General features: G+C 49.7%; 1 protein-coding gene across 1 annotated transcript in view; it reads left to right on the forward strand.

Annotated features, from left to right (window-relative positions):
- The window catches only part of LOC149370785 (uncharacterized), a 75328-nt gene extending 65417 nt beyond the window's left edge, over nucleotides 1-9911 (forward strand). The window contains exon 6 of the mRNA XM_089584049.1: nucleotides 7402-9911. Coding sequence (XP_089440175.1) covers nucleotides 7402-7479 — 78 coding nt within the window. The 3' untranslated portion in view covers nucleotides 7480-9911. The remainder of the gene's footprint in view (nucleotides 1-7401) is intronic.
- Nucleotides 9912-20050: the final 10139 nt, after the last annotated feature.

Consider the following 20050-nt stretch of genomic DNA (forward strand, 5'->3'; position numbering starts at 1 on the left):
CTCAGGTGTTGGCCTTAATGAGATTTACAATATCCGCAACGGCATCGTCATACACAAAATCACTCAATTTTTTCATGAGTACAAGAAAATCGTCAACGTATCTAAAAACATGAATTACGTCGTCAATGTTTAGTACACCGAATAAGGTGCGGTCGATACAGGACAAAAAGATGTTACACTAGACTGGTGCTACGCACGACCAAGTGCACATTTCCTGTCGATGTGCAGAGGTCCGATTGTCAAAAGTGATAAAAGTGGTGTTTAAATAAAGCTGCATTAGAGTCAGAAAGCTGTCCACCGAGATGCCTGTTGCGTTTAGAAAGCCTTTGGCTCCGTTGGCTTCAATGCACCGTACCGATTCCAAAAGTTCTCCAAAAGTTGCTGTACACAAAATGTTGCTGTGTACAAAAGTACACAGGCCACTAGAATTTCTCCTCCAAAGAAATTCAACCGCCGCGGCCGGGATCGAACCCGCGTTGCTCGGCTGCCGACCCGAAAGACGCGGGTTCGATCCCGGCCGCGGCGGTTGAATTTCTTTGGAGGAGAAATTCTAGAGGCCCGTGTATTGTGCGATGTCAGTGTACGTTAAAGAACCCCAGGTGGTCGAAATTTCCGAAGCCCTCCACTACGGCGTCTCTCATAGCATGAGTCGCTTTGGGACGTTAAACCCCATAAACCAAACCAAACCAAACCGAAAGAATCGTTGAAGAAAAACTATCACACATGACACACAAACACAAGATAAGAACATTTGAAAATGCGGGACTGCTTTAGCAATACAGCAACTTTTGGAATAATCAAGAGAAAGAACACAGTACACTACTATGACAAACATTGCACTTATATTAGGAGGACGTTTTTGCACAGCGGTCAAAAAAAAATGCTGATGGGTGGGTAGCAATTTACGCAACCAAAATGTTCCAAACACCATTCTTACTTTTCATAGCATCGTCGCGTTCCTATTAAAACTTACCAATATTTAATCGTAGCATCGAGGGACCGCTACTGCTTTTACTCCACTAGTATTCGGTTTGAGCCATGTGAGGACTCCTCTTTATTCCTTTTCATTTTTGGGTTTTGCTCACATAGTGAATGAGTTTCATATTACTTCGTGCAGTTGTTCGTTTGCCTAATTTGTTCAATACAGTATGTTGGCTGCAATTTATGATGTTTCCAGCTTTAATAATGCCCTAGTGTGGGCGCGGTTAAAAATATTTAAAAAAATAAAAAGGAAAAAGAAAATTAAGAAATAAAAAGTAAAAATATATATATATGTAAATTATCATACTGCGACCATCCAGTGATACCTTGAAGTTGTGGAATAACAAAGCAATAGAAAGGGGTTCTCGATCGGAGAAGTAACAAGACATTTTAAGGCGAAAGCCTTTAATGGCTCATGCTCGCGGTGTCCGTCCTTGCTCACGCCGTCCGTCCATGCTCGCGGTGTCTATCCGTGCGCTGGAACTGTGCCAACTGTGGCCTCACCTCCGCGCAGCGGCGCAACCACCTCCGTAATTTCGTTTCCTTAAATCGTTTTCTTCATTACGGCCCCACTTTCTGTTTTTTTCTCACACTACAACTTCCCCCCTTCCTCTAAAAATGAATGACGGGTGTTCACCGACATATGCGAGGCAGTTACTGCGTATTTTCTTTCCTCAAATACAATTTTCATTTTCTTCACTATGGCCCCTCTTTGTCTTTCTTCTTTCACTCCCACTTCCTCCCTTCCTGTACGGTGTGGTTCGGGGGTCCACCGCGGCGGTTGCTAGGCAACGAAATAGCGTGATTCAGGCGTCCACTGACCCAGGGAGCCAGTTTGCGCTCTTTCTTTCCTTAAAATGACCGTAGTGTAAAACGACAACGCCAAAGCCAATGAACACAATGAACGGCGAACGGACAACGGCGACGGCGAAGCCGCGAAACGGGAGCCAGAGAGCAGTGCTCTAAAACAAAAATTCAGGGGCCACTTTGACGATCTAAAGTGTGCGAGGCGAAAGCCTTTCCACGCAACTTTGGCTGCACGACCGTTGGCACACACGAGGCTGGTATGGGGCGACTTGGTTTGGCTAGCCATGACTAGTTTGGTCATGAAAAATTAGTCATGACCCATGACTTACTAGTAGGGGTGTGCGAATATCAAATTTTTCGAATACGAATCAAATACGAATACTTAGTTCCGAATATCGAATCGAATATCGAATAATCAAGGAAAGACGCATTTAACCACTGCAAAACATTTATTTGAGCATCCAAGAACATCACAGTTCAACTATCAATAAGTAAATGAACACAAAAGGTGTGTGTGGCTGCACAGAATGTATCGGTTTGGTTTGGTTTCGTTTGGTTTATTGGGGTTTAACGTCTCGAAGCAACTCAGGCTATGAAAGACGCCGTAGTGAAGGGTTCCGGAAATTTCGACCACCTGGGGTTCTTTAACGTGCACTGACATCGCACAGCACACGGGCCTCTAGAATGTATCGAAGTCTAGAAAATTATTCTTAGAGGAGTGGAGTTTTCACAGAAAATGGCTAGTACACAGCACTGATTGAATCTAGCATGCCATAAGCGCAAAAGTTCGGTGCTGGGATGAACATTAAAGGTTGTTGTGACGGAAAACCAGCTGCTCCACATGGTCAGGCAGGAGTCGTTCCCTTCTAGCTGAAACGACTTCTCCAGAGACAGGTAATTCCCTCTCACTTGGCACTGAAGTGGCAGGTATTGCGAGGTACTTCGTGCACAGCTTTGACTATACCAAAGAAGCTCACAAGCACAGTCAGCTAAGGCATGGCCCAACATTACGCATGGCTCTGGACGCCGCCATATTGTTATGTCTGTGTCGATTTCACTTGCACACCTAAATGTGCGCCGGTGCTCGCAATAAAATATTCGGCAAACTACGAATATTCGCATGGGATCGAATAATCGAAACAACACGAATACTTAAATTTCGAATCGAATACGAATAGCAAAAATCTAATACTCGAATTATATTCCAAAATTACGAATATTCGCACACCCCTAACTACTACTCATGATTGGTTATTGACTAACTAGACATGATTGGTTAATGATTAACTAGTCATGACTAGTTAATTAATGACTGGTTAATGACTAGCTAGTCATGACAAATTAGTTTATGACTTTTTGGTCATGATTGGTTAATTACTAGCTAGCCGTGACTAACCGGTCATCGCTAATTAGTCATGCCGCAATTAGTCATGATTAGTTAGTCATGACTGGTTAATGACTGACTAAACATGACTAACTAATTTCGACTAATTGCGGTATGACTAATTAGGCATGACCCATGACAAAATAGTCATGATTGGTTATTGACTAACTAGTCATGATTGGTTAATGACTGACTAGTCATGACTAATTAGTTGATGACTAACTAGTCATGACTGGTGAAGGGGGAACTAGTCATGTCTGATTAATGACTAGCTAGTCATGACTAACCAGCCATGACAAACCAGCCATGACAAACCAGTCATGACTAGTTATGACTAGCCAGTCATTAACCAGTCATAACTAGTCACGACTGTTTATTGACTAACTAGTCATGAGTGCTCAATGACTAACCAGTTATGCAGCCTCCCAGTCCTCTAAGGGGTGGGTTTGGGGGGGGGAGCAGGATTGGGAGGGCATGCCCACACCTTGTGATGCAGGCCCGCAAACACTTTCCCACAGGGTGGACACTCGCCCGAAAAGGTCGAATTGAAAGGTTTAAGCACTGCCGGGTGCAATACCGTGTTGGAGTAGAGGCGAAGAAGGAAGTCAACGCTCCTCTGCCTTCTTGAGGCCTTGACAGGGGGGTGGGTGTCGGCCGTGAGCGGTTTTTTACAGGAGAGAGATCTCCAGAAAAGTAATAGCCGGATTAAAATCAGTAGCCGGGTAAGGCGGCGAGAGAGGCGATGCCCGGTGGTTAAGCACGCGGGCGGCAACGTCCGCTACCTTATTTCCCTCTATCCCCGCATGTGCTGGTGCCTAGGGGATGGTGCGCTGGATGGGGAAATCCCGGTTCTGAGATCTGTGTAAAATTTGGAAGGCACGATCTGGAATTTGTCCCTGTTCAAAATTGCGGCAAGCTTCCCTTGAGTCGGTGATAATGACTCGGGACGCTAGATCCGCAGCTGTAAGTGCGATCGCAACTTCCTTCGCGAATGTTATGTGGGGGGCACGGAAGGTGAGGCCTTGAACTGGGTTGTTTTGGCGGACGACGGCAGCCGCGTACCAAACCCCATGGTGTGGACCGGCCGCGTCCGTGCAAAATACCCCTGGTCGAGCACCATACTGCTCGGAAATGCCCTCCGCTCCCGCGAGGCGGCGGCCATCATGGCCATCCTTTGTCATGTTATTGGGGCGGGGGCGAACCTCCAGGGCGAAACGCCAGGCCTCGGGCATAGATACCCGCTTCTCCTCTTGGGTTGTGTAACTGATGTGGAGGCGGGTCAGAAGGCGGCTACGCGCACGTGTTTTGCTTAACCGCAAGTATTGATTGTCGATATGAGCCTCGCGCAGCTTCCCAAAGGTGTTCGTCATGCCCAGGCCGAGGAGACGTTGGTTGGATGTTGCAATCGGAAGGTCGAGATCTCTCTTACAGATTTTGCGGAGAATCACTTCGAGAGCGTTCTCATCGCATTTGCGCAGGTTGTGGTACGGTGCCGAATACAGGATTCGGCTGGTTACGAATGCATTGGCCAGCCGCAGGGCGTCTTTGCGTCACAACCGCCCTCGTTTGTTTGATACCCGGCGTACCATACGGCCCTCCTGATCCCCCGCCTTGCGGAGCTTCTTCAGCGTGGTGTCAATCTTGCGGTTCCTTTGTATGTATAGTCCCAGTACTCTTATTTCATCGTGTTCAGGTATCGGGCCACTAAGCAGGGAGAGGGCAATTTTGGTTGTGCGCCTTGGATTGGGACGTATGTGCACGAATTCCGATTTGTTCGGGGAGCACTCAAGCCCGCAGAGGTGTGCATAATCGTCCACAATAGTCGCCGCTTGCTACAGGTTGGCCATGATATCTCCAACCGAACCGTGTTTTGCCCAGAGGGTGATGTCCGCGTACAGGGCATGCTGCACACCCGGGAACTCACCCAGCAGGATAGGGAGCTTCATCATGACCAGATTGAAAAGAAGAGGCAAGAGGACTGCTCCCTGTAGAGTCCCTCGCGTAACAAGTTGGTACCGTCCATGTTCACTACCTTGCAGTGGGATATATGATTGCCGATCTGTGAAGAATTGCTTAATGTATTGGAATGTGTTGCACCCGCAGTTAACTTGGGACAGGTGGGAAAGGATGATATCATGCGTCACATTGTCGAAAGCACCCCGAAAGTACAATGAGAGGACCACCTTGTCGTCGCTAGGATGCTCGACGAGATCAAGAATCTCTCTATGAAGTTGCAGCAGCACATCTTGTGCGGACCGGTGTGGGCTGAACTCGTACATGGTGTCTACAAATTCGTTGTGCGTTTCTAGTTAGGTGAACAGTCTCTCACGGACCACAGCAGTAGTGGATTGGCCATAAGGCTTTCCAAAGTGTCTTCGGTAATTTTTGTCGATTGCATAAAAGAGCACCCCCTTGGCATGCCTAATTTGACTGTTTATGAAAGGCGTTTTTATGCGCTATTACGATTTCGACGACCTTATTTAATAATCAGTCAGTCAGCGAGCGACGTAGGGCCCTCAGAGAGCAAAGTAATAATTGCTCAGTAAGGCTGGCAAGAGTTCGAAGACCGCTGACGAGAAACGAGTATTTTCCATCAACGAGTAGTCCATCAGCGACCGAGCAGCCTTATACAGTGATAACTGAAAGGACTGTATGGATGTATGAAGTTTCTGTACCGAGCCAGCTTAGGAATTGATCACTGCAGCGAAAATTGATCTGGCAGGGCAGTCAAATGCCTTGGCTGTGACTGTTACATTTGAACAAAAAAAAACGAAGAAAATTCTATTCCTGCGAGGCAAAGAGCAAGTCATGCTTTCATACTTTCAGGACAAGTTGAAAGGTAAGGCTCAAAATTAGTGTGTCACATTAGAGGCGCGTTTCCTGGAGACATAATACCTTCTGGAGAGAGACTTCAGTGGCGACTTCACGAAAATATTAGAGATGATATTTCTTTCAGGGGACTGAGGCGTGATCAGGAGGATGTTTGGCTAATAGTGTGAGACCTGATTGTTGGACTAGTCCTTTGTTTATGTTTCTGCTAATCACGCATCAGTCATGTGGTTTCCAGGGCACATGGAACACACGGGAGGGAATGATGCCGCCCACCGAAACGCCCGAGCTGTGTTATACCGGGATTCCCCCCTAGCCGACGAGGCAGAGGAACACGTTACACAGCCCATAATCAGCTTCGCTGAATAACTGCAGGCCTACAGACAGGCCAGACAGACATCCCCTACACCTCACAAAACTTTAGACAAGGCAGAACAACACACCCTTCGCCGACTATAAATAGACACTCCCGTAACTTCACTTGATCTCCACCGATGGTACCCCACACTCTACAAACCGGAGTGCCCACACTGTGGAGAAATAGCGACAGCTTTTCACCTGCTGTGGGCATGCAAATTCAATCCCGCTATAGAAAGTAGTAAGTGGTTTTAATGACATAACAAATGGAAGGAAAATATTTTTACTTACACCCCCCCCCACCCCCCCCCCCCCCCCCCGGCATCTGCATCGCTGCAGGAAGACCCTGAGCTTGGGCAGCGGAAGTAAAGGATAGCAGGCAGTGTATAGAAGTGCAATGAAAGGAGTGATCCGAAAATAGAAAGGACAGGGGGTGAGGTACACTGTAATAAGCCTATTTACGTATTGACATAAGCAAAGGTCGCACGAGCGTGATTATCTGGCTATATACAGACTTCGTAATTACAATTGGGATCAGTGGGAGGCTATTCTCCACAGCGAGGACCCTGACCGGCAAAGAGGACTGGTTCGCAGGGCCCACGCTGCGGCGCAGGCCAGTGGGCTTCCGGAATAGGCGGACCACCCAAGTAATTGCCATTGTTTAACTAAAGTTTTCAATCAATCAATCCCATTGGGGAAGAGCCAGCTCCACTGCGTAGGCAGCGTCCAAATTCTCCCTCACATGCCTTGAATGGTAATATTGACAACAATTTTGCATACCGAACATTCGGAAATCCATCTGTGCCGCTGTGTTCGCTATATGATAGGGGCGTTCATATGTAGAGCCAACAGTTAAAACCGTAAAGCGGAGCTGCCGCATGGAAGGAGATGGTCAAGAACGCCCTCCTACTGGGACCACGCTAATGTAACTCTGTAGTGCTACCTTTACCGAATTTTCTTCAAGCGAGCGCCCGAGTTATTTTTTTTTTTTTGCGGAGAGAAGCACCACGTTCTAATTATAATTGCTGCTTTTTTTATTTCAGCTTTGCGCCGCTTATGCGGCCCCATCCAGCAGAGTTGCCAAGCACACGATGGCCTATCTTGAAAAGATATCCGGATGATGAATTCTGACCACCCTTCCCAGCGTCATTTTTTGTTAGAAATGTACTTGTTCCAAGGCATTCAGGTTACCGCTGATACTGCATTTGTATATTTATCGGCATTTGGCAGTCGACAAAAGCCAGTAATGTACCCTGTTATAAACAGGCTTTTCCTTAAATATCCATGAAGATCAGTGACTTGGAATAAGAATGCTATGGTTTAACTTTCCAAACCTAATTAGTGATAGAGTAGGCTCCATTAAACTTGGCAGCGCTTGGTAGACTAGATCGTCAAGCTATACTACAGAATTCGTCGCCGACGCAATAGCTTGGGTCATTTCTCTCCGCTGATGACCCTCACGATATTGCAACCACCGCTTAGCGAGTCGTTGCTCACGCTTTTCCTCGGTTTCGACTTCCGCCTTAGCACGCTTAGCTTTTCGTCGTCTAAGTAACGAAGCAGGATGTCCGGCTATTTCAGCAGGATGATCAGACGCAGCTTGCTGTCTACAGTGCAAAGTAAAAACTGGTTTTTGGGAAAGGAAATAGCGCATTATCTGTATCACTAATCTCGGTTAACCACCTTACCCACGCCGTAAGGGAATGGAGGAAAGTGGGAGTGAAAGAAGAAAGAGAGCAACAGGTGCCATAGTGGAGGTCTCCGGATGTTTTGGACTGCAAAACATTTATTTAGTGAAGAAGAGCTTGGTGATCAGAGGGCCCTGTTAGGTGGCCGCTAGTCCATGACTGTTGGAGACCCGATTGGCCCACTCGACGGCCCGGATTTGGGTCTTCGGGTCTGAGCTGGCCAGCAGAGCTTCCCATCGCTCGAGAGAAGGGATTCGTACTAGTTCCGCCGGAGGCGGCTCTTCACTACAATCCCACAAGTTGTGGTCGTTGTGGCACGTTCGCCACAGCGGAAACATTGGGCGTCGTATTGAGAGGGGTACACGATGACAATTTCACGGGATTCTTCAAGGAGCGCGTCTGAAGCCGTCTCCACGTGGTTTCTTGTGCTTTGGACAGCGTTTTAGCCGGAGGGGGATAAACGCGCCTTTCCAAGGTGTGTTGGTGGGTAATGTCATGAAAAGAGGTCATGCCGTCTGTCGTGAGCCCCGGATGAATAGGCGAGCTTCTTGCCCGGTTGACGAAACCTCGAGTTTTATTGTGAGTTGCCTTGTTCCCCGGATTTTCCGAGTGGGACGGCACCCAAATCAGTTCGACCTCTCTGGGAGGTCGGGCTGCTTTTTCAAGAATGCTGAGGATGGTGGGTGCTATTCGTCCGCGCCGTTTGCGTCCGCCTCCATCAAAATGCGGACGCAGCAGTCGGGTTCAGTGCAAAGTCCTCGCAGGCGTTTCTGGTACACTGTCAGCCGAGCTCTCAACTATGGCGAAACTGCATGCGAACGCGGCACAAACCTCCTTAAGCGAACGCCGAGTCCCGTGCATAATCACATGACCCCATCTGGAGAAGCAGCGGCGGACGCACCGATGTCGGAACAGGGGTGCGGCAGCGGTCGCAACAGCGGCACGGCGGCTGCAGCTGCGGCGAGTCAAGTGGTCTGACGTCACAGCCACGCCTCCGGCGCTCCTCCTGCTAAAGGTTAAATTGCAACCTTCGATGAATTTGTCGAAACATGTCGTAGTGGATCATGAGAGGGAAATAACTAGAAGAATACGAATGGGGTGGAGCGCATGTGGCAGGTTTTCTCAGATCATGAATGGTAGCTTACCAATATCCCTAAAGGGAAAAGTATACAACAGCTTTATATTACCGGTACTAACCTATGGGGCAGAAACATGGAAGCTAACAAAGAGGGTTCAGCTTGAGGTAAGGACAACGCAGCGAGCTAAAGAAAAATTATAGGTGTATCGTTACGAGATCGGAAACGGGCGGAGTGGGAGTTGGAACAAACGCGGGTTAATGACATCCTAGTTGAAATCAAGAGTAAGAAATGGGCTTGGGCAGGGCATGTGATGCGAAGGCAAAATAACCGCTGGTCCTTAAGGTAACGGAGTGGATTCCAAGAGAAGGCAAACGTAGGAGGCGGCAGAAAATTAGGTGCGCGGATGAGATTAAGAAGTTCGCGGGGATACAGTGGCCGCAACTGGCAAATGACAAGGTTAATTAGAGAGGTATGGGAGAGGCCTTTGCCCTGCAGAGGGCGTAGTCAGGCTGATGATGATGATATTGTAGTGGAGCTCTCGCTCCAAAACACCACACGCACAGTTTTGTTCATAAGGCTTGATAGTAGTCACTATCATCTGTGTGCGAATGCCAATTGTTTGTTCAGGAACCGCGTGCCTCAGAAAATCTTAAAAATCGTCCCTTAATTAACACTCTTTTCCCATGATTTTGGTTCTTGTCCCATAAACTGCATGAGAAAAAAATAAGGTTATTAGTTTTGGTCTTAGAATTTTGATGGACGCTGAAGTCTAGAGGCGCGCGTACTGTGCGATGCCAGTGCACGTTAAAGAACCCAAAGTGACCGAAATTTCCGGATCCCTTCACTATAGCCTACTTCGTACCCTGAATCGTTTTGGGACGTAAAACTTCAATAAACCATTACCAAACCTATTTGGTCTTGTGTTGAACGAAGAATACTTGTTTTTTTTTTGTTTCTTCCTCTACAGCCAACATCTTTCCTCTTGACGGATAGGCCTCGCCAAGCAATTTCGTTAGAAGTGAACTTCAAACTGAGTCAGCATGGTGTTAATTCTCTAATTGAAAACAGAAACTCCTACAGTAGGCACACTGTAGGCAGATTTTCAAAGGAGGGGAAAATATTTTTAGTGAGCAGCACTTCTAGGCGCAGTCGCGGATTTCAGCGCTGCCAGTTCGAGGCCCTGCCCAGCTTGCACCTCTCTCGGTGTTGAGACAAAGGGAAGACCCATAGCTGGTTCACATTTTCAGTGAACACCTCAAGCGCATCACGAAAGCAGAGGAAAAGCTTGGTAACATTATTTTACTCGGCATTCATGGCGCGCTCAAGGTGTCAACCGACAAAGTGAACCAGCTACGCGCTTTTCCTTTTCTCAAATCCGAGAGGGGTTTTACACGCGAATAATATTACACTGGCCAAAATTTTGAGAGCACTTGCCAGCTTACGTGGGGATCCTGTTCGACGACCACCGAGCTCGCCTGTTGCTACGCCGGCGCAGAGTCATTCAGTTCTTTGCGGGCGCAACTCAGTCGAGATAGAGAGTTTTGTTTACAAGCCATTCTGGCTGTTGTCGTGCTCGCCGGACTGCAGTCACCACTGCGTGACAATACTGATCTTTTTTCTGACCCGACTTTATGCTACAGCTGCACGCCACGAGCTTTAATATTATAAACGAAGCGCTCCATTGGTTGTTGACTATTCATACCGTTTTCATGCTTTAAGCTCGTTGTGTCTTGCTTGAAGAATGCCTGAGAGAAAGTTGTAATAACTGCCAGTCCAAACAGGGACCGGGTTCTCGGTACCGCTGGGCACGAAATTATCCTGCATGCAGCCGGAACGCTCCAATCTCATGAAGAGCCTGTTAGCTGGAGCCGAACTGGTCAAGCCTCCCATCGAGAGCGGACATAACCAGCAAGCACGTACAAGAACCACCAAGCGCATCCAGTTAGAAGTACATTAGAAACACTTATTCTGAAATACATCAGGTTTTAAACATGGATATTTCAAACACATTCAGATTGGAACACATTCAGTGTAATAAATTCACCAATAAACAACAGTGCGGCCCTCGGCCTTTAAGCGTACTTCTATATCACAGAGAACGCTTCCAGGGTTTCGGACTGCTCACGACGAGGTGACCTAACAGCAGGGGCTCGACTGAGATGACCTCCCCCAAGTCAGGCTCCGCCACCCCGACCATCCAACAATACCAAGATGACAGTTTTCGCCCGACCGTTCGGTCTCCAGTTTTTACTTCAAGCTAATCACTCGCGGTGGGAACCCGTTCATGGTTTTCTCTGGAGTCGCACCACCAGCGTCCGCCCCCTGACATAGTCTGTGAAACACCCACCTCCAGGCTGCAGAGGCTTGAAGTCTCATGTAATGTCCGCAGCTCAAGCCTCACGCTACCGCAAGGTCTTTTTGCGTGTGCCTTCCCCAGGCTTGGTGTGTTTCTGCGATTTCGTCAGGTCTACTAACCGTTACTCTGTATTGACCACAGGGGTTTCCCAAATTTCGTAGCCAAGTAGCCTCCCGAGTGGGCTATTAATTATGCCACCTTTCCCGTCCTCGCACATAAGGGCGACTTCGCCAAAAGCTAGGCTTTGTTCGCCCAGCTGCATGTCCCTACGTGGCCCCGAGCTCTTCGGAATCGGAAACCAACGCGTCCTCGGCTGGGTGGTACGCCTTACGTACCAGGAGGAGACCATACGGCTTAATTTTGGCGTATTCATTTTCAAGTCACTGTTCTGCTCAGATGCCGGATTCCATGTGCCCTGTCCATGACCCTTTGGACTTTGGTGAATCAGTTCATTAGAGGTTTAAAAACACAAATCTACATCTACGACACACACACTAGGGAAACCCACGGTGTTTGTCCTAGATGTAGCGTCTGTACTTTTAAAGCGGTAAGAAACTGGTTTCAGGAAAACAACTACCAACTAGCCCAAATCAATATTTTAACCTCCAGCCCTGTCCCGCACACGGGCAACGGGCATTGTGGCTGCGACACGCTCACGTCGCAGGGAGGCCTCTGCGCCCTCTGCTGCGGATTTGGAACCACAATGTGCCACTCTGACAGCTGGCGTTGCACCAGAACAAAGCCTCCTAGCCGGAACTACACCGGCCCGAATCTTGTGAGGGGGGGGGGGGGGGGAGAGGGGGCACACAGTCGGATTACACCCCAATCTTTTATTACAGTCAGAAATCTTGCTTCAGTTGACTTTTACGCTCCGTCATCGTAATGGGGTTCTCCATACTAGCAGGCCATATGGGGCCAAAAGCGCAACGTGGATTATACCAAGCATTGCAGCACACTTTGCCGGAAAACTTCGTAAATAGAGACAGCACAAAGTTATCTCGTTTACGTCCCATCGCAAAACAAACGGTGGCAGCTATTACCCGCATCAGTCTTTCTTGAGAAGGAGCAGCGGCAAAGAGAGAGAGAGAGAGAGAGAGAGGAAAAAAAAGCTTCATTATACGAAAGGAATTCGGGCCACGCCCCTGCGTACCTGCATTACCGCACTGCACTCGAGCATCTGCTTAGATAAGAGAAAGAACCTTTCATGATCTTGTCATTACTGGAGCGCGATCGTATTCCGTCAAGATTAAAAGCCTCTAATAACTGGTATCTTCATAGAAGCATGCCAGGAATTTCTTTTATTTTTTTCTAAACTGTTTCATTAACTGAGGGGGACCGATGGGAGAAGGGGATGGGAAGTTTCATCGAGGTTGGCTCTCAGAGGGAACAAAAGAAAAGTGCAGGGTCGGCCGTACAAAAAAGCTTCGCGCTTTCGTCTTTGTCACAAAGTGCGCGCATGCTTTATCTTTCTTTTTTCTTCTCCGACCAAATTGGCCACGGCTGGCCATGGCGCCGGCAGTATGCGGGCATGTCGCGACGCAGCGGCGATGACTTTGCCTCCCCCCGCGGGGGCGTTGACCTCTCGCGACGCTGGGGGGTCAAGACTACGCCGCCCCCCTCCTCAGAAGCGAGTGCTTTCGCGAGGGGGGACGGGAAGCGGCCGGTGGGTGCCCTGGCGCCCGTCCCAACCTTGAGAAGTTAACATCCCTCCTCGTTGGGACCATACCTTTCCTTCGCGTCCCCTTCAGTTTCTTCATTTCTCTTCTCCCCCCTTCTCGACATCTGTAAGTCGTTGGTGCACGGGGCCGAGAGGATTCGTTTGCTTTTATTTGTTTTTTTTTGGTGGTTTGTCACGTGAACACGGTGGCGGGAAAATCACGACCGAGTTAGTTGGCTTAGAGATTTCGGTGCGTGCCGACGTGTGTAGGGTCAGCCAGGGCAGTGGTCGGGAGGCGAGCCTAGGCGGTGTCTGACGCGTAGAGCGCGGCGACGGCGGCCCCGAAAGACGCGTGGAAGACGCGTAACCCGGGGCCCCAGTGCGCCCGTATCCGCACCCCCCCCATCAGCACCGCGCGCTTCCGCAGCCCGACGCTCCCTGCGACCGGACCTTACCACTACGCAGCTAAGTCACCGATTCTCACCACTCGCTCCACTCTTTTCTTTGTTCTGTCGCTGTTGTCATCCTATTCTTTTGTATATTGCTTTAATCGTGTAACTTTGTTGTATAGTCCTCGCCCTGTTGTTTTCCTTCCTATTGTTAATAGTTGTTTGTGTTCGATTCTGTGTTTATTCGTGTCGCGTCTCTGTATTGCCGCCGTTTTGTTGGGCCTTGTTTTGTAACTTTTTGTTGTGCTGGTTTGCCCAAGTATAAAAGTGTTTGATAAGTAACCTGCCTACGCCTCATGCCTCCGGTCAACGGCTAATCAGGCGTGGCCCCTATCGCCGGTCAGCAGTCTAACCTCATCTTCCGCACGCGGGGTGGAGAGGTTGTCGCTCCTCCCCCTCCGAACTTACGGAGAGTGCAGTGGTGGGCAGGTTGGCCCGATTAATTATAATTTCGGCGCCAATCAAACATCTAGCCGCCCACCATATCGCGACAGTTGGGCTCATACACCTTTCTGCTAAGGAATGACCTGCTCTATCGCCAGTTCATGCCAGAGTCAGGCTCGTTTACTCTGCAGCTGGTGGTCCCCTCTCAACATCGAAGTAAAGTTCTCCGCCTCGCCCACTGCGGACTGACGGCAGGTCATGTGGGGCGCAAAAAAACGCGTGACCGCATTCTGGCTGATTTCTTCTGGCCCGGCGTGCATGGTGACGCCAATCGGTTGGTGGCGTCGTGCGATGGTTGCCAGAAAGCAGCGCCACGAGGATCGGTGAAAAGGGTCCTCTGAGAGAAAACGCGCGCTACGACGGCTCAGTTTCCGCTTAGTTAGTTAGTATTGTCTTTTTTTTTCTTTGTCTGTCGTGGATCTTTTTTTTTGTGCTTGGAATGTTTGGCAACGCAAAATGTGTGTATGTTGGGTGCAGTGTTGAAATGTTTCGATTCCAAGTGCAGTGTGGAACCGACTGCAGTGACTGTGACGTGACTGCGTGAAGTGTGCAGTGCGCGATCCGGCGAGCCGTCGGGGAAAACTGATGAGGCGACGAGATGGTGCGCCCTGGTGACTGTGAAGTGCGCGTATTTTATCTGTGTTTCCTTGCTCGGCAAGACGCATTTGTGCATGCACGACATTTGTGCATTTGATTTTGAAATGTTATTAAGAATAACATTCTTTTCGTGGGGGTTGTGGTGGCAACCCCCACGAAAAGAATGTTATTCTTAATAACATTTCAAAATCAAATGCACAAATGTCGTGCATGCACAAATGCGTCTTGCCGAGCAAGGAAACACAGATAAAATACGCGCACTTCACAGTCACCAGGGCGCACCATCTCGTCGCCTCATCAGTTTTCCCCAACGGCTCGCCGGATCGCGCACTGCACACTTCACGCAGTCACGTCACAGTCACTGCAGTCGGTTCCACACTGCACTTGGAATCGAAACATTTCAACACTGCACCCAACATACACACATTTTGCGTTGCCAAACATTCCAAGCACAAAAAAAAAGATCCACGACAGACAAAGAAAAAAAAAGACAATACTAACTAACTAAGCGGAAACTGAGCCGTCGTAGCGCGCGTTTTCTCTCAGAGGACCCTTTTCACCGATCCTCGTGGCGCTGCTTTCTGGCAACCATCGCACGACGCCACCAACCGATTGGCGTCACCATGCACGCCGGGCCAGAAGAAATCAGCCAGAATGCGGTCACGCGTTTTTTTGCGCCCCACATGACCTGCCGTCAGTCCGCAGTGGGCGAGGCGGAGAACTTTACTTCGATGTTGAGAGGGGACCACCAGCTGCAGAGTAAACGAGCCTGACTCTGGCATGAACTGGCGATAGAGCAGGTCATTCCTTAGCAGAAAGGTGTATGAGCCCCCTCCCTTGCACTTGACTATCCTCTCTCCCCTCTGCATCTGGAAACAGTGTCGAAGGGTACCGTCCGCTTGTTGATCTTTGCTCAACTGCGTCGGTGGGACTTCCGCAATAGCGGTTGGTACGCGTAGTTCGCGGAACGTCTCCGACGATTGCTGCCTGGCCTGTTGACGGGTGGTCACGGCCGCCGCGGGTGCGGGTTCTTCCGGGCCCTTTTGCCGCCCCTGTACGAAATCCGATATTCTCGTTTCGGCCTCCTCGGTGCTCGGGCCCGCAGCCCTCCCAGACGCGTCGGGCTCGGACGGATACCTGGCGCCTTCGATATTCCCGAGGATGAGGTCGAACAGCGGCGATTCCATACATCCGGCCAGCACCTCTCCCTTATAGTAGGGTGTGTCAACCTGGATTCGCGCCTCGGGGAGCGTTCTGACCGAGCGGTCCACCAGGTAAACGGCTCGGTCTCGGCCAGTAAGTTGGGACTTTGCGACAAGATCTCGGTTGACAATAACAATGTTACAACCAGTGTCTCTCAAAACTGTTATCTTCTGCCCTGCGATGCGGCCTTCAACGACGGGAAGGACCCCGGAAGTTTGGGCCCTGCCGAGGCTCACCACGGGCACAAACTGCCCGTCTTTCAGTTCCAAATAACCATCTTGAATGCAGGCCGACACGTCCTTTGCTCCCGGGCGTGCCCGGTTGCCCTGTTCAGGATTGCGGTTCTCCTTGCAATGCGCCGCAACGTGCCCCCATCGCGCGCAAATGTAGCAGCGAAGTGCGGACGATACTGACGCTGGTGGCGGCTTTCCCTGGTGACCCTTGCGGCCAGCATCAGAAGATTTGTCCAAGGGCAGCGCCTCACGCTTCGGTTCGCGTTTGCCAAAGTAAGTGGCACCCCTGGCACTTACATAGTTGTCTGCCCTTTGTAGCAGCTCCTTCGTATCGGCTGCCGTTTTCTCTTTCAGAAAGGTAGCCATTGAAGGGGTGCAGTTCTCTAGAAACTGCTCCGTTAAAAGAAGGCTCTTAATACCCTCGTAGCTCTTCTCGGATGCGGAGAGTTGTACCCACCTCTCCCAATAATTCTCCAATCGGGTGAAGAATTGAGACGGAGTTTCGTGTTCGTGGGGCGCTTCTGCCCTGAACTTCTGTCGGAACCCCTCCTCCGTCAAGTGGAAACGTAGCAGGAGAGCTCGCTTGACTTTATCGTAGTCCCCCGCGTCCGATCCAGGCATCCGGCCGAAAACGCTCAATGCCTCTCCCGTCAGGCAGGTGCTCAGGGCTGTAGCCCATTGCTCTCGTGGCCACTTCTGCGCCTCTGCGACCCGCTCAAATCTTGTCAGGTAGGCGTCCAAGTCGTCCGTTTTATCGTTAAACGGCGCCATCAGCTTATGTGGACTGACACCTGTGAAACGCGATGTCGCTTCACTTCCATTTGCAGCGGAATCCGAACTCGCGCTCTCGCTTCTAGCGCGGAGAATCTGCAGCTCCGTGTTCATTTCTAGTAGCCGCCGAGCGGAGCGCGCCTTGTCCCTTTCATCCTCATCACGAAGCCGCTGCTCCTCTTCTTTCAAGTGCTCGCGGTGCTTCGCGCGCTCGTCTCTGAGGAATTCCTGAAGGGCTACCCCCTCAAAGCCTAGCTGCCTCCCGAAAGCAATTATCTTCTCCAAATCTGCCATTGCGCACACGCTCTGGTTCTCAGCTCCCGCAATGCTGAGATATTGCCCGGATGCTATGCCTCGCGGTCAAGGCCAATCGTGGTCAGCAAGTCCTGTCCGCGGACGCCAATTGTCGCGATATGGTGGGCGGCTAGATGTTTGATTGGCGCCGAAATTATAATTAATCGGGCCAACCTGCCCACCACTGCACTCTCCGTAAGTTCGGAGGGGGAGGAGCGACAACCTCTCCACCCCGCGTGCGGAAGATGAGGTTAGACTGCTGACCGGCGATAGGGGCCACGCCTGATTAGCCGTTGACCGGAGGCATGAGGCGTAGGCAGGTTACTTATCAAACACTTTTATACTTGGGCAAACCAGCACAACAAAAAGTTACAAAACAAGGCCCAACAAAACGGCGGCAATACAGAGACGCGACACGAATAAACACAGAATCGAACACAAACAACTATTAACAATAGGAAGGAAAACAACAGGGCGAGGACTATACAACAAAGTTACACGATTAAAGCAATATACAAAAGAATAGGATGACAACAGCGACAGAACAAAGAAAAGAGTGGAGCGAGTGGTGAGAATCGGTGACTTAGCTGCGTAGTGGTAAGGTCCGGTCGCAGGGAGCGTCGGGCTGCGGAAGCGCGCGGTGCTGATGGGGGGGGTGCGGATACGGGCGCACTGGGGCCCCGGGTTACGCGTCTTCCACGCGTCTTTCGGGGCCGCCGTCGCCGCGCTCTACGCGTCAGACACCGCCTAGGCTCGCCTCCCGACCACTGCCCTGGCTGACCCTACACACGTCGGCACGCACCGAAATCTCTAAGCCAACTAACTCGGTCGTGATTTTCCCGCCACCGTGTTCACGTGACAAACCACCAAAAAAAAACAAATAAAAGCAAACGAATCCTCTCGGCCCCGTGCACCAACGACTTACAGATGTCGAGAAGGGGGGAGAAGAGACATGAAGAAACTGAAGGGGACGCGAAGGAAAGGTATGGTCCCAACGAGGAGGGATGTTAACTTCTCAAGGTTGGGACGGGCGCCAGGGCACCCACCGGCCGCTTCCCGTCCCCCCTCGCGAAAGCACTCGCTTCTGAGGAGGGGGGCGGCGTAGTCTTGACCCCCCAGCGTCGCGAGAGGTCAACGCCCCCGCGGGGGGAGGCAAAGTCATCGCCGCTGCGTCGCGACATGCCCGCATACTGCCGGCGCCATGGCCAGCCGTGGCCAATTTGGTCGGAGAAGAAAAAAGAAAGATAAAGCATGCGCGCACTTTGTGACAGTCTTTTAGGCTCGTGTATCGCATTGCCGCAAGGCGTAGTCAGCGGAAGGCGCTTGTGAGAAAAGTAATCATGTATGGTATTTAATTGTAAAGCATGAATTGCTCAGACATCACGAATTTATGGTATACAATAACGTCAGTCACGCGCAATAAAACTCGCCACGTGCTTGGAAGCTTCTGTCGTTTTTGTTGTAGCGTCGTACATAAGTGTGCATCTATGTGAAGCTGCAGCTCAAAGTTGACGCCTGAAGGAGCTCGGTGCCAACCGGCGTCGTCGTCTGGAAATATGAAAAAAAAAATCAGAAGACGGTTTGCGGGATAAAGAAATAAAACTATGAAATTCAAAAAAAGGAGACGCCGCTGCATGACCACGTGCACGGAACGTATACGTAATACATGGCCGAGTTTCATTGTTGAACAGTTAAGCTAAATGGAGGTTTCGTAAGGTTGTTAAGATTATTACTTCGGATTATCGAAAAATTAATGACACTTCACCCAGACTTCTAGAGCGGGAAGAAGTGGAAACTCTTCCTTCACGAGGAAGAAAGTCTTCATGTGTCCTTCTCGCTAATATTCCGCGAGCATGTCCCGAGAACACATCATGTAAGCAGTTAGGACTGAATAGGAGTTCGGAGACGAAGACAGATACAACACACTTTGCACATATGTACCCTTCCGTCAAGACATCTTATTTTCCATACTTCTCCTGGAAGGCCAAGCTTCATTAATACTCAGGGGAGAACTAGTAGGATCTACGTGGACCAAAACCTGCTTATCTCTAAATATTGCACAGTTCTAGAATATAATCAAAAAATATTTCACCACCTGCCCGACTAAGCCAACTTCCTAAATTTGTTTTGAACTGGCAAACTTGAATTACGTAATTCTGACAGCCTTGACGCCATAGGTAGCATAAGAGGGTTCTCACACAGCTTCCACCCTCACCGTTCGATGACGTTCTACGTCACATCAGCGGTCCCTCAGGACGTGCTACGTCCGCCGCTTAAGAACGTGGGTGGCGCTGGTGAACACTCCCAAGGTTAGGTTATTTGTAAACATAAATACCCCCGAAAAGCAGAAGATTTGACAGCCGTCGCCGTAGCTCAGCGGTAGAGCACCGGACACGTAATTCGGAGGTCGTGGGTTCGGATCCCACCGGCACCATGTGTTTGTTTTTTCTTCTGCTTTTCTAGTCAATTAGCTTTAAGCGATAACATATTCAAGACATCTTATTTTCCATACTTCTGCTGGAAGGCCAAGCTTCATTAATACTCAGGGGAGAACTAGTAGGATCTACGTGGACCAAAACCTGCTTATCTCTAAATATTGCACAGTTCTAGAATATAATCAAAAATATTTCACCCCCCGAATTTTAATTCAACTCTCTTCACAGCCATGAACCGGCGTTTTCCGAATCAGCAATATCCTGTCACTAAGTCTCCTAAAGGGTTAGGATTTTACAGCGCCATGCCAAGTTGCTGAAACATGACGCGCGCCGTATTGGAATGCTGGAAGTAATTTAGATGATACTATGTTCATTAGCATATCGCAAAAGGTCGGCACACGGATGTTTTTTCATAAAGTCTCAATTCCAATGCGGTTGCGACGAATGGGATCTAAAGAGCGAAATCCTATCCAGCCTCGGAAACCA

Source organism: Amblyomma mixtum, chromosome 1 (genome assembly GCF_055824585.1).
Source record: "Amblyomma mixtum isolate Tamu chromosome 1, ASM5582458v1, whole genome shotgun sequence".
Lineage (NCBI taxonomy): Eukaryota > Metazoa > Arthropoda > Arachnida > Ixodida > Ixodidae > Amblyomma > Amblyomma mixtum.